The sequence below is a fragment of the Stegostoma tigrinum genome, chromosome 30, assembly GCF_030684315.1.
Source record: "Stegostoma tigrinum isolate sSteTig4 chromosome 30, sSteTig4.hap1, whole genome shotgun sequence".
Lineage (NCBI taxonomy): Eukaryota > Metazoa > Chordata > Chondrichthyes > Orectolobiformes > Stegostomatidae > Stegostoma > Stegostoma tigrinum.
In genome coordinates this window covers 24,152,297-24,166,982 of record NC_081383.1, presented here as the reverse complement: position 1 = coordinate 24,166,982, position 14,686 = coordinate 24,152,297, and the positions used below count along the sequence as shown (strand labels likewise).

General features: G+C 38.7%; 1 protein-coding gene across 1 annotated transcript in view; it reads right to left on the bottom strand.

The window, feature by feature from the left end:
- Positions 1–13,038, bottom strand: part of LOC125465654 (mucin-16-like) — a 120,067-nt gene extending 107,029 nt beyond the window's left edge. Inside the window, exons 1-10 of the mRNA XM_059638429.1 lie at positions 12,963–13,038; positions 12,692–12,859; positions 11,538–11,681; positions 9,999–10,159; positions 9,846–9,910; positions 7,373–7,542; positions 6,860–6,886; positions 4,975–5,136; positions 3,184–3,351; positions 2,107–2,241 (exon numbers count right to left, since the gene is read on the bottom strand). Of these exons, the coding sequence (XP_059494412.1) occupies positions 2,107–2,241; positions 3,184–3,351; positions 4,975–5,136; positions 6,860–6,886; positions 7,373–7,542; positions 9,846–9,910; positions 9,999–10,159; positions 11,538–11,681; positions 12,692–12,859; positions 12,963–13,038 (1,276 nt within the window). The remainder of the gene's footprint in view (positions 1–2,106; positions 2,242–3,183; positions 3,352–4,974; positions 5,137–6,859; positions 6,887–7,372; positions 7,543–9,845; positions 9,911–9,998; positions 10,160–11,537; positions 11,682–12,691; positions 12,860–12,962) is intronic.
- Between the last annotated feature and the right edge of the window lie 1,648 nt (positions 13,039–14,686).

Sequence of the window (14,686 nt, the reverse complement as noted above, 5' to 3'; positions counted from 1 at the left end):
TAACACTATAGCCGCAGTTTCAGTGTAGATTCCAAAGGTAAAAACCGCAATTATACAAAACATGGAGCAACAGGCTTGAGCTCTGTGAGGGGAGGAGCAGGGAGAGCATTCTTGAACTCTCTGAATACCTTTGATAAGCAGCCATTAGATCCAGTTTCAAGAAGGGGGCATAGGTGCATCTTTAGGTTGCAAGCAAGCTTCAATCAGAAGACAGTAAATACATTTAATTTAAAAACTTATCTGAATTTCTGGCAGCAATTATCTCATTCCTCTGGCAATTAGCAGGTCCTCCCTATCAGACAGAGCACCCAAAAATCATATCATTTCATCGTGAGGCCCTGTACTTGTGTACACACCTCTTCCTGTTTCAAACAATGACATACCCTCAGTGGAAGTAAGCAGCGCATGAAGACTGACGATTATCACACACTGCACTGTGGAACTGTCACCCTCATATTCTCACATAACCTAGCCACATTGCCGCATGATCATTGACCCGCACATATGCGAGGTTTTCAGTGGGAATTCCAGTATCTTCTCTTCATGCTTACAACATCTCATGTTAACACAAATATTCCTCTTATAAAATGAAAGACCATACATGGGTAGGATAAGATGATCTATGTGCTACCACTTATGACAGCGACCTAATCTGCAAACTTAACATTTTTTTCTGCAGATGTCCTGCTCAGCTTTTCAGGGGAAGTAGTGGTGACATGGACAAAAAGGAATCCCATGAATGTGAAATAGTTGTAAAAGGTTGTGATAAGGAATCACATCAAAGGCTGCTGCACAAAATCCATGGTGCAAAGGGCAATATACTAACATAAGAAAACAATTGGCGAGTTGACAGGAAGCAGACAGTAGAATTTTCAAACTGTCACTAATGCAGCACCACAGGAATTATATCTGAGATTTCCACAATTTACAATCTATATCAATGCACTGATGAAAGAAACTAATGCATAGTAACTAAATTTGCTGATGACATCAGGGCAAATTTAAATTAAGTTGTTAAGGGAGGTCAAGAGTGTACAAACGGATACAGAAGGGCTAAGTGAGCAAACAAAAAATGCCATTTGGCACATAATGTGGGAAAATGTGAATGTATTTATTTTGGCATGAAGAACAGTAGAACTCCCTGAGGTTGTTTATATTGCATTATTAACAGTTTACCAACTCAAAAAAAACTTTACTCTTTGCTTCCTGTCAGCTAGCCAATTGCTTCCTTATGTTAATACGTTGCCCATTGCACCAAGGATTTTGTGCAGCAGCATTTCATGTAATACCTTACCAAACCTTTTACAACCACACCACATTAATAGGATTCCTTTTGTCCACACTGCCATTACTTCCTCTGAGAAGCTGAGCAGGACATCTGATGAGGCAGGGCTTGATGGAAAGGTTAACGCTGCAGTGCCATCAGTAAATCTACTGTTGCTGTGACAGTGTTACCCTAGTTAACAGAAAACCTGTAAAAATAAATACAGAGAGCTATACATTAAAGTCAGCTGCGATATTTTGTTAAAACTTGTATATCTCCAGTTAAATCTGCAATTTGTTACTGTCTCTCCTTGACAACATTATGAGAAATTGATGGCCTAGTGGTATTATCACTGGGCTGTTAATGCAGGAACTGAGGTCATGTTCTGGGAATCTAGGTTCAAATCCCACCATGGAAGACGGTGGAATTTGAATTCAATAAAAGAAAATCTGAAATTAACAGTCTAATAATGACGATGAAATCATTGTTGGAAAGATCATCTGGTTCTCCAAGTCCTTTAGGGAAGGAAACTACCATCCTTCGGTGGCCTGGCCTACACGTGACTCCAGACCCACAAGAAATGTGGTTGACTCTTAACTGCTCTCTGGGCAATTCGGAATGGGCAATCAATGCTGGTCCAGCTAGTGATGCCCTTGTCCCATGAATAAATTGAAAAAATCATAGCTGATATCAGACCATGTCAGCAAGGAAAGACCAAATTTCATTTGCACATGATTTTCTTTGCAGATGACAAATTATGACAATAGCTTTTCTCATCTATTTGAAGTGTACTGAAAGGAGTCAGAAAGGAACAGCTGATTAGGAAGCATTGTTTTTCTCACCACTTGCTAATTTTGTGATTGTTGTTGTTTCAGTTGTCGACACTTCAGCAAATCTCACGGTAATTGCTGGAGTTAATTTACTTGATGTAGAGTGCAATTTTGTTGTGGAGACTTGTGTACTTTCAATCAATGTTTCTGTTAAGAAAAGAGATGATGCAATTATTCAAGTAAATGGAAAATATGAATATAGCATTCTATATTCAGTTAATAATCATAAATAATGCACATTACTCAGTAACGTAACAAAAGCATGTTGCAATAACACTAGACTACCAATGATACGAAGGTTGACGGTCCCCAATATCAGGCATGAGTCCTGTAAAAGGTAACATACATTATTATTGCAGTAGGAATGGATAGTGAGAGAGAAATTGAAGACAAGTAAACCCATTAAAGAATGGAAAAAATGGAAATTGGGCATGGAGACTCCCACTGATTCTTTGGATGGCAGGAACTGGACGTACAAACCTAACTTGCATTTGCTTCATCCATTCATAACCATAGCCAAATACATACTCCTGTAATCTTTTGTTACTTTTCCTCTGTGTGTTTCCATCTTCCAGTAGCTCTACCCCAATCGGAATTGAATGGCTGAAGATTTTATTCAGCCCATTTGTTGATAGGCATAGTGTTGTGACTGCTGTTGCTTCAGTTGTTGATGTTTCAACAGTGTTAACTTGAGTTATTTGCACTATAGCACTTGTGGAGACCAAAGCTAATATAAAGGATTGTGCTGCTACAGATGTCTGTATATTTGTAGCTGACATTTCTGCAGCTGGTGTTGTTAAAATACATAATAAGTTTAGTGAGGTATGGAAAAAGTATTGAATAATCTATTTGGGTTTATAGGACAAAAGTTGCCATCCAGACTTTCAGGTAATGCACAGGACTCAGTAACCTAACATAGTCATGATGAAACATTGATAATCACATGTCATTTGTTATTCTATAGTGTATAGCATTAACCAGCAGCAACTTCTTGTCTTTTGTTAGTTTTCATTATCTGTTCCTAAACCTGCAGAACAATTGATGGAATCAAAATTGCTCAACTATATCAACAACAACTCATGTACTCACCATTTGTTGAAGGGATTAATGTTACTGTCGTTGCTTCAGATGTTGATGTCTGTGTCGAGCTTGCTGTAGATGTTTCTGCTGCTGGACTGGGTGAGGCACGAGCTGTTGTAGAGGTTGGTAGTGCAGCGGTTGGCTGTTTATTTGCAGTCGAAGCTTTTGTTGCTACTGCTAATAAAATAATAATCAACTCAAAAAAATCATGGAATATATAAAAAACGTGGAACAACATCTATTTAGCACAGAAGTCACATACAAGCATACAAATTAAGAGCAGGTGTTGGCCTTTCAGCTTTTCAAGCCTGCTCTGCTGTTCACTAAGATGATGGCTGCATTAATTTCTCACATCCTGTCAAAAGCCTTTCGCTCCTGTCTTATGAAAAATATACATACCTCTGCCTTAGAAATGTTCAAGGACTCTCCATTCACTGCCTTTTGAAGAAGAGAGTTCCAAAGACGCTTTAACTCTGTCTGAAATAGGCGATCCCTAATTCTAGATTCTCCCGCAAGAGGAAAAACCCCTTCCTTGTGCACCCTGTCAAGACCCCTCTTCTAAACTTCATTGGATGCAAGCCTAGATTTTCTGACCTTTCCTCATAGGACAACTCATCCATTCCAGGTATTAGCCTGGTAAACCTTTCCTGAACTCCTATCTATGCATTTACACTATTCCTTCTATAAAAAGACCTCTACTGGCCACCATCGACAAGGCACAAAATCAGGATTTTAATGGAACACTCCCCTCTTCCCTGGATAAGTGCAGCTCCAACAATACTCAAAAAACTTGACAGCACCCAAGACAAAGCAATCTACTCTTTCAGCACCACATCCAAAGCATTCACTCACACCACTTACTAATGCTCATTAGCAGCAGTATGCATGCCAAAAGATGTATTATGGAAATTTACCAACGACTCTTAAAGCACCTTCCAAATCCATAGCCACTTCCATCTGGAAGCTCAAGGGCAGCAGATACATGAAAAACCAACACCTACAAGTTAACTTGGAAATATAATCCTATTCCATTCGTGTTGAAGGTCAAAATCCTGGAATTCCCTCCTTAAGGGTATTGTGGGTCAACCTACAGGACACGGACGGCAGCTGCATACGAAGGCAGCTCGCCACCTTCTCATGGGCAGGAAGGGGTGGACAATAAATGCTCAACAGCCAGCAAAGACCACATCTCACGAGTTCATAGCACTCCAAATAACATTCTACCTGTTTTCTTAAGTTTTGAGCTACCTTCATATTAACCCTTTAAGATTCATGTGCTACAACACCCTGATTCCTCTGCATCTCAGAACTCTGTGATCTCTCATCACTTACATAATATGTTTTTTTCCACTCTTCCTGTCAAAACAGACAAATTTCACATTTTTGCACATTATACTTCATTTGACAGATTGTGCCCATTCACTTAACCGACTATTGTAACTCCCTTATACCCTCTTCTGGGCTTTCCTACATATTTTTGTGTCATCAGCAAATTTCGCAACCATATTTTCATGCCCTTCACCCAATGTTATTTATATTAATTGTAAAAGATTGAGGTTGCAGTACTGATCCCAATGGTACACCGTTCACTATCCAACCTTCCAACCATAAAATAACTGACTTGTGCCTTCTTAGAACTTGTAATTGATGCAACTTAGTAGGTCTAGTTATATCATGCCATTCTGTAATCTTGTAGCCAACTTTCTGCGATCATCTTTACTTACTTGATGTGTTTTTGACATTGTAAAAGAGTGAAGGAAATCTGAATGTTACAAGAGAGAGGAGAGCACTGGTACTCACCAGTTGTCGTGGCGAGCGACGACACTGTCGTTGCTTCAGATGTTGATGTATGTGTCGAGCTTGCTGTAGATGTTTCCGCTGCTGGACTGGGTGAGGCACGAGCTGTTGTAGAGGTCAGTGCTTCTGTGGACGTTTGTGTATTTGCTGTTGATGCTTCTGCTGCTGTTGTTGAAACAGGGTATATTAGTTGTGAAGTAAAGAGAGCGTAGTGAACAAATTATTAGACATTTTACACATAGGCCATGCTTTATGTTTTGTTGCATTCACATATGATGCAACTTCCTTGATAGAGTAATGTGGCCTCATAGAATTGTAACATAAGTAAAGCACCAAGATTAATTTGTATATAATTATGGCCAGATACGTACTGATATAATATTTTAGAATGTTTCCAGTTTACATTCTAACTTCCAGTAGATTGACAGTATGAAGGGTTTCTAAACTTGGCTGAAAAAGGGACAGCGAGCAATTATGAACCTAAATGGCGCACAGGCATTTATTGCAAAGGGGTAGGAGTACAGGAATAAGTAAGTATTGTTACAATTGCGTGGGGTTTGATAAGACTATATCTGAAGTACGGTGTACCGTTTTTATCTCCACATTTAGGAAACAACATGCTCACATTGGGAGACAGTACAAGATGACTGAGTGAATTGTTCCCTGTGATGTTTTGATTGTCTTGTGATGAATGGCTGAGAAAATTGATTCGATATTCTCTGGAGTTCTGAAAAATGAGAGGTGATCTCATTGAACCACATACAGTTCTACCGCTGCTTGATTGGGAAGATGCAGAGAGATAATTTCCATTGGTCAGGCCCTGTAAATCACACAGGCATAGTCTTATGATATAGGCCATGCATTTAGGGCTATAAAAATTTTACTCTTAATTTCAATGTTACCTACTCACCTGATCCTTCAGCACTGGAATTTCGATTTCTGAATTTTATAATTTTAATCAATTGGTTTTAAGCTATCAAATTTTAGCAGTGAGGTCCTTTAATAAGATCAAATGGAAACTCCTGCATTTATATAACACATTTTGTGACCATTAGACATCCCAGAGCAATAGTTAATGAAGTTCCTTTTTGAATTGTACTCACTGTTGTGATATAGTGAACCCACAGATGACAATGTGATCATGACAGATAATCTTATTTGATCACTTGAGGGTCAAATAGACCTCAGTCTGACCTATCAGTTGAAAGAAAGTGAAGTATCAGGATAGATTGTTGTAGTTAAGTACTCGATTGGGATTTAAACCTGCAAGTTTCTGACTCAGAGATAAGAGAGTCACCAACTGACTCAGTGCTGACACATTAGTGAAACAGAACTCTGAAAATGTCTACAATTTCATGATGCAAGTCACAGACTAATGATTCCCAAAATAGTTCTTGTAGGCTATGTTGATATGAAAATAAATATGAAACTTTCAATGCTATCTTTATATAAAAAGCCACCACAGTCTTGGAGAGAGAGGGATGACTGGTAATGGTTTAACTTGAGGGTCACCACGCCTCAGTTGAGGGAAGAGGTTGAGAAGGAAAGTCCTTTATGGCAGCCTCAGCCACTGCAGGAAGTGAGCCCACTCTGTTGGCACCACTCTGCACTGAAAACCAACTGTTCAGCTGACTGAGCTAACTGACCCCCAAAGTATTGATGCTATAATCTACTGTGCTTCTCTCTAGAGAGAGGGAGAGAGATAACTGCTGGTGGCTTAATCTGAGGATCACTATGTAAGAGAAGAGAGGGGAGATTGAGAAGGAAAGAACATCAGCTTGTGCAGGAATTGAAGCAATGCTGTTGGTATCACTCCGCATTGCAAATCATCTTTATAAAGATATATCAAACAGTAATATTAACTGAACAACAATAGTCATCTACTTACTGGTTACGACAGTTGATTCATGGTAACCTGAAAAATCAAATACATTTGGAAAAGATCATCTAAGCTAGTTAAAATATTTTTCTTTAACATTGCAATAAATTATGTGTTAGATATAAATTAAAGCAGTGTCAGATAGATGTGATGGTTTTTAGAGGAGGTTTCACATTTTCTAAGAAGCTTAACTATTCAGTATTTGAAAACAGCAGTAACCTATGATTTGGATTTTTACCAATATTTAAGATCCACAGGCAACAGCAAGTTGAAATCAAATGATCAGGACAGAGTGACGGACATCAGATCGAGAGTGAAGAAGCCAACAGATCAAGAATACTTTAGAACTGGTAGACCAAGACTGAAATTGACTCAAGTCATTAGTAAAGCCGTAGCATTTGTTTTGAGACAGTTTGTGGCAAGATGATGATCAACAAGAAAGACAATGGCTATGAAATAAAGATTCCACTGATTAAAAGAATAAAAAAATTGAATGGATATTGGACTAAATTCAGCATTTACCATCTACATAGAGGCTATTGCTGTCCAGTGTATATGGTCCTAAGGTGGTGATGCCTTTTGTATTGTTTTGGAATTTGTGATAGAGTCCAACTTTATCAACTTGAGGGGTGTTGGTGCTCATCTTGAAGGTGCAGATTACTTCAACTGTACTGTTTCCATCACTTGCAGGTCTGTTGCACATAAATACTAGATGGTTAATTTGTTTAAAAATTTTAATGATTACATTGTATAATTGAATCACCAGGATGTTGTGATGAGAATGAAATAAGAGCATGAGCTCTTGACCTCATTTTGAGCCTTTGTGATGTCTGACAAAAAGTCAATATCAATTTACAGCTAATAGTAACATTACTTAATAGGGATTCCCAGAGTCACACACTTATAAGGTCATCAAGCTTCCATTGCACTGAATAATTCCATAAACAGGGAATCAGGAAATGAATAATGTTTGGAAAGAACAAATTAAAGTATTCGCTACTTATATTGACATTGAAAACAATTATACCTCATTGAATAAGACTTAAAGTTTTGGAGATGGTTGTACGTAATATGCGAATGGTCCAGTAAATAACTCAGTTCAAATGACAATCTGTGTTTGACAATAAATGCTGGCCTTGCCAGTAATGAACACATCATGTGAAAGATAACGATTTCTGCATTAACGAGTGCTGACATTGAATCCTGAAGTTAATCCTAAATCCAATTCAAAGTTATACTGATGGTAATCCCCTCTGCAAATTCCAGGCCAATAGTTATCAACATTATAAAGCTATGTTTATAATTTGTTTGCGGCACAGATTTCGAAAGATAATGGAATAACTACTACTTCTTGAATGATGACACACCACATAGTCTTAGAAAGATCAACAAAGACCTTTCTCAGTTGATGGTTCTGCACATTGAAAAGGTTTTGTTTGAATGGAAGGATGCTTACTCCAGAAATCAGTACTGATGAGCTGCACTGGGCCTCTGACAAAATCAATCAATTAAAAAAAATGCTGAAGTCTTTCAGTAGAATCAGCTTTCAGATCTCACTTACAGTTGATCAGGCATGGTAGTTGGATGGTTCCCAACAGTTTTCAATCATCTAAGAGCACCAGTGTGAACAACATTAGTTTGTTCAAAATCCCGTGCACTTGTCACTTTAGCAACTTAAACTCAAAGCGCCTACTAACATGGTACAAGGGGAATTTTACATGGAAGCAGCAGCTCTGTATCCTGGGTTGAACCTCAGGTTCGTGTTTCCCCTAGCCAGCCAAATAGCACATAAAACAACTTCTGTTCCCATTGTGGGAGATATCTGACCTCCAAGGACTGCCTGCCATCAATAGACAGCTACATCAAGAGGAACCATCGAGCTGGACAAAGAGGGATGGAAACTGGGTTTGGACAGTGGCTGGAAGACTCATGCAATAGGGGAAAAAGACATTTGGTAATGTATCAATTGGGCACAGGGTCAGCCTCCTTTACTGGCAACATTGCTGCCAGGTTTTACTGGGTCTGGGCACGCTATACCACAGGTAAAATTCCATTGGCAGTGGACGGAGACCCTTAATTATCCCCTAATTTGTCATTTAAGAGCCTTAATTATCTTAAATGCTTCCTCAGTATTGGCATCTACCAGTGGCATCAAGTACAGTGCCACCATGATGGCATATGGTTTTGTAACCCTCCCTGCCGCCTAATAAAAACCAAAAGAACTGTGGATGCTGTAAATTAGGAACAAAAACAGCTCAGCAGCCCTGGCAGCATCTGTGAAGGAGAAAACAGAGTTAATATTTTGAGCTCAGTGACCCTTCCTCAGAACTTATGGTGGCTGGGAAAACATCAGTTTAAATGCAGAAAATAGGGGAGGTGGATGGGGTAGGGAGTAATCGACAGGATAGAGCCTAAAGAGAGAAGAGCAGTTGGACAAAGAGTTGATAACGAAAGGACTGGGAGGGTGAATAATTGTTATTGGGGACTATTACTGACTAACAACAGGTAGTGTGTAATGGCATGCTATTTGGTAACAAGGCGACAATGTGGTAACAAAGTAGTTGTAAGAATTGTATTTTTTTTCTGAAGAAGGGTCTTGACCCGAAATGTCAGCTTTCCTGCTCCTCTGATGCTGCTTGGCCTGCTGTATTCATCGAGCTCTATACCTTGTTATCTCAGATTCTCCAGCATCGGCAGTTCCTACTATCTCTGTGGAAAGTACACCACAGTTTCACATGTTATGGCAATATGAGGTCGCTTTCACTTTGTTGTTAGTGAGATCAGGAGCAGTTCTGACAAGCTAATAAAGGTTAGGTGTGTGGGATTGAAACATTCATGCAGTCAAAAAATTATCTCACCAAGCAATTATATTGAGGAAATCCTTTTTTATCACATCAATAATTTTTTTGACTTAAGTCATAAAACCCAGATCACTTAAACATCAACATATTTTACAGATCCAACTTAAATTTTCGCTGTAAAGTTAATTTCTTACCTGAACGATACAGACCGACAATGCAAAAACGATTTTACATCGCTTTTGGCAATCACCTTACTGAGCTGCAAAAAATTAAAATGTTCCATTTAATGTCAAAAATGCAAAGAAATATAACGTTTTCTTCCCAAATGACATAGACGACATGCTTACTGCATCAAGAATGTTGTTTGATTCAGCTTTATATGATGAGGAATTGTGATTCTGAAGGTTCGATATGAAAGGAAGTTTGAGAACAGTGAAGGTTATGTTGAATTCTTTTTCCTGGATTCCTTCATTTGGGTTGACTGTTGCAGGTACAATGGGAGGCTCCACTACAGAAAAGAAAAATCACAAAGCAAACTGTGGTTAAAAAACATCTCCATCCAAAGTAAGGGTTATAACTCTTCTAGCTCAGATTTAGAAGAGAACAATGAAGGAACGGCATTCGCTGTTCACCTCATCTACTATTGCCCACAGATGTTTGATAATCTTTTCTGTGGAAGATTCTCCTTTTCCATCGTTGGAATTTGGCACCCTCTCCAGCATCTACGGGAAGGAAAGCTATTCGGCCAATTAGATCTTCACAGAAACGAAGCAGGAAGCTTTTCTCACATGCATAGCTCAGGGAAAAGACATAACAGTGCAGAACATAAAGATTTTATAATGTTTGGATTGTATATTTTTCAAAGTCTATATCTTTTGTCCAAAGGATTCAGGTACCATGCTTGTAATATAGTTTTTCAAGGCTCCAGAGGTTGATTAGGAATAATTTCAGCATACTCCTCACTAAATTCTTAATTTGAACACATTGAAAAAAGCTTAAATTTTTCAACAGTTCTTCAGCATAATTATAGTTGTAATTAGCTTAAGTGCATGGTGTAACAACAGTTTCGCTATGGATTCTATTGTGGAACAGAGTCCAATGTCCCCTCCAAGTTGAGTGGCTGTGCATGTATGCAGTCAGCCCAAAGGTCTGCACACGCTCAATCAACTCGTAAAGAAACTTTGCAACCTTGTGGGCATTGGTTGAATGATTAACCATGACGGCAAGCAACCACAGAAATTAAACGTATGATCTATCAAGACAGATTTCACTTTGGGATCTGACTTTTCAGAATTACCCTCAGCTGGGATCACAACAGTGGCTTATCCTGTAACAATGGTAAACATTAACAGCTTCATGAAGGGAGGTTTCACTATGTGTGCAGCCAGATGCATTAAGTATCAGAAATTGAACGAGTTGGTAAAAGCACGCATGGAGGAACTCATCATTAGCTTCCTATGCAGCTAAGAGGTCAGATTTGTTTGATATTTCCAGTTGTTGTACCCAGGTAATGCATTGCAACTGGGTGAAGACTAACTAAAATTGGCCGATCAAATCTGTTCAAAATTTCATTCAATTCCACGTGCAGCTCACGCGATCAACGCTAATGAAGTCTGCCCTTCACAAAGTACCTAACCTCATGTTAGATCAATGAGATCAGATATTCCAAAAGCTCATGATCCAGTTTGGTGATTTATTTATTGTCATGTGCATTTTATTACAAAATGCAGTGGCTGAACAGCAGAGAAATCTATCCCAATACACTAGATATCGAAATGTTAGAGATACTTCAAATATATTTAAAAAGTCAGAAAAAAGACAAAGATAATAAAATAATTGATTAAATTATGATATAAATACACATATCAGTCTTATCCTGTCTGTACCTGTCATTAGGATGGTTGTTTGTGTTGTGGATGCTTCACTGGTATTGATTGGTGTTGCTGAGCTTGTCGAAGGTAAAATTGTGGAGATTTGAATAGATGTAGAAAGAGTTTCTGTTCCTGATGTTGTTGAAATAGAAGATGACTCTAGTGCACAAGATAGAATGTTAAATACTGTCACAGGAGTGTCCCCAGTCAGCCTTTCCTTTTGCTTTTAGATTATGAAACTGTTGCATGAGACGAGTATGGATTAGAATTCTGATCTTAGGATACGATATGAGAATTGAAAATCAGAGCATGCATCAGTTCTGCTATTCTTCTCCTTGTTCAAAGCACATACATTTGTAAATAGATACAAGGTGGATGTTTCTGTGCTCAGTTCTCCATGTGCCACACCTCAGAGGTGAATTTATGCAGTCGTAGGGGAAGGGCAGAAGGGATATGGTGGTTGAGGTTCCTGATCTCTCCACATACACTCAATATGTTGCCATTCAACCCAAAAGTAGGAAACAAGCTTCAGACTCTTACTTGGCTTTAAGTGAGCCTTAACTAGAATTGATCATATATATCTATATCTCTCAATTTCTGCTCACACACACCACTGGCTATTCATCTACATCAGACATATTCAAGCATATTGCCCTGCACTCAGTGAGAGAACCCAGTCTCTCTCATATGAGGTGATCTACAAAAGGAACTAAGCCACGATGTGGCTAATGCTTACTACAGATCTCATACAGTTTCATGGCATCAGGAAGGTAATGGTCAAAGAAATCGTGCTGATTACAACCGAGCAATAGCCACAACTGATACATCAGATCATGTCTGAGTTGAACACTACTGTGAAGAAGCAAAAGGGGAGCAAGAACAGAGAATGTACTCTGGTTGTGAAATTTCAATGCCACTCTGCACAAATAACTTGCTTGTCTGCACCAATAACTAAGCTTGCTGATGGAGCTTGCGACATGTAGTGACAGAACCAAGGAAAGAAAAAAAGCTCACATGAAAATGAAAATAATGGATTAATACATTAACCTTTTTCATGGTATTTGGGCTATAAGTTCTGTTAAAAGTTCTTATTCAATGCAAGATACTAACTCAGTAGTGTGACAGATTTGAGAATGGAATGGCTGCAAAGAGTGTTCTTGTATACTTACCATGAGGCGATGGGAGTGACGTAGTCATTGTTGTTGCTTCAGTTGATGACACCTCAGTCGAGCTCTTTTTAGTTATTGGTGAAGCTGTACTTGTTGACACATGGGCTGATGCAGAGGTTGCTGCTGTTGTGGAGCTCTGAACACTTCCATTCGATGTTTTTACTATTGCTGTTGATGAAACAGATTACATTACTTTGAGGAGAAAAGAGGTTATGGTGCAATATATGAAAAATAAATTCAGTGCTTCAGTTGGTTTTATGGATTAACATGCACGTGTTTAATGCAGATTTTGATTGCAGAGCATAAGTCTTGTAACAGAAGTAAAGCAACAAGAGTTCGAAGCCCATGATTCTCACATGCACAGTTATGTCAACAACATACTGCTATAAACCTGTGTCACTTCTCAAGTTGTGGTTCGAACTTCAAGTAGTTTACACATGATTGAGAATGGAGTAGTTGAAGTAAGCACTTTTGCGTATGTTTTTAGTGCTATCGGGACTCTTGTTTCACTTGTTGATGTTTCACTAGACCTCCCTGTAGTTGTTGGGGGTCTTATACTTGAGGAGGCAAGAGTTGATGTTGAGGTTTGTGCGGATGTCTGTGCAATTACCATTGAAGTTTTTGTTACTGCTGTCATTAAAATAGGTGACATAGGAGTTGTGGTTCTAGGTTTTGTTTGGAACTCAGATAAAAAGATCATACAAAGAAGTATCCTGGCCTTGCTGTAACAGCAAAATATCACCAAGAGTGTTTTGCATATCATTGGCACTCCATACATTGAGATTGCCAGGTTTGAAAATGGATTAGTTCAAAATACCATTTGTTGAGGGGATTGATGTAGTGACTGTTATTGCTTCAGTTACTGGTGTTTCACTTGCGCTCACTGTAGTTTCTGATGCCCTGGTCTTTGTTGATAAAGGGGCAGAAGTAGAGGTTTGTACTGCTGTGGATGTCTCTGCATTTACAGTTGAAGTTTGCCTTTCTGCTGTTGGTAAAAGAGATGATTAACTTAATGAGGTGTACAAAAATCATTAAATAATATGAAAATATTCGAGCCAAAAAGTCACCTTCTCAGTCTGAAATATGATGCAACTTATTGACCAACGTGACACAGTCATGTTGCGAAGCAGCAATCAGCAAATTGAATTTGTATCTTATTCCACACTGCGTTATTGGAGTCAACATCAAACTGCACTGTTATGATTCTTTGTGCCTCATTATACTCAAAATAGAGTGAAAGATATCCAAATGGAACAGCAGCGAATACAGAAATTGTACTCACCACTTGTTGGAAGAAGTGCTGTTGTCATTATTGCTTCAGATGTTGATGCTTCTGTTGAGCTTGCTGTAGATGTTTCTGCTGCTGCACTTAATGAAACAGGGGCTGATGTAGAGGGCAGTGCTTCTGTTGACGTCTGTGTTTTTGTTCTCAATGTTTCTGCTGCTGTTTTTAAAATAGGCATGACTTGTTATTGAGAGATATTCTGGTTATGGGATACTGCATCAGTTTAATACGTAAGATTTGTGGTTCTAGGTTTTGTTCAAAACTCAGATTAAACAGGAAATGCTAAGAAGCGTCCTGATCTTCTTTTAACTGCAGAACACCACCATGAGTGTTTTGCATATGTTTAACAACTGCATGCATTAAACCAACAATATATCACAATATCTTTACATTTGTTTCCAGTCTGCACTTCAATATTGCAGCAGCTAGAAACTGTTTATGGAAGAGTTGTTGTGAAGTGCACTTCTGTATACCCACCAGCTGTTGTTGAGGCTGACAGAGTGAATGTTATTGCTTCAGTTGTTGACCCTTCAGAAGCACTCAGTGTTGATGTTGATGCTGTTGTTCTTGTTGAGGCAGGAATGGAGGAAAGTGTCGTTGCTGCTATGGAGCTGTGTACACTTGCAGTCAATGTTTCTGTCACTGTTGTTCAGACAGTATGGGGGTAAACACAGAACATGGTACAATTTATTACAGATTTGTATAAAATT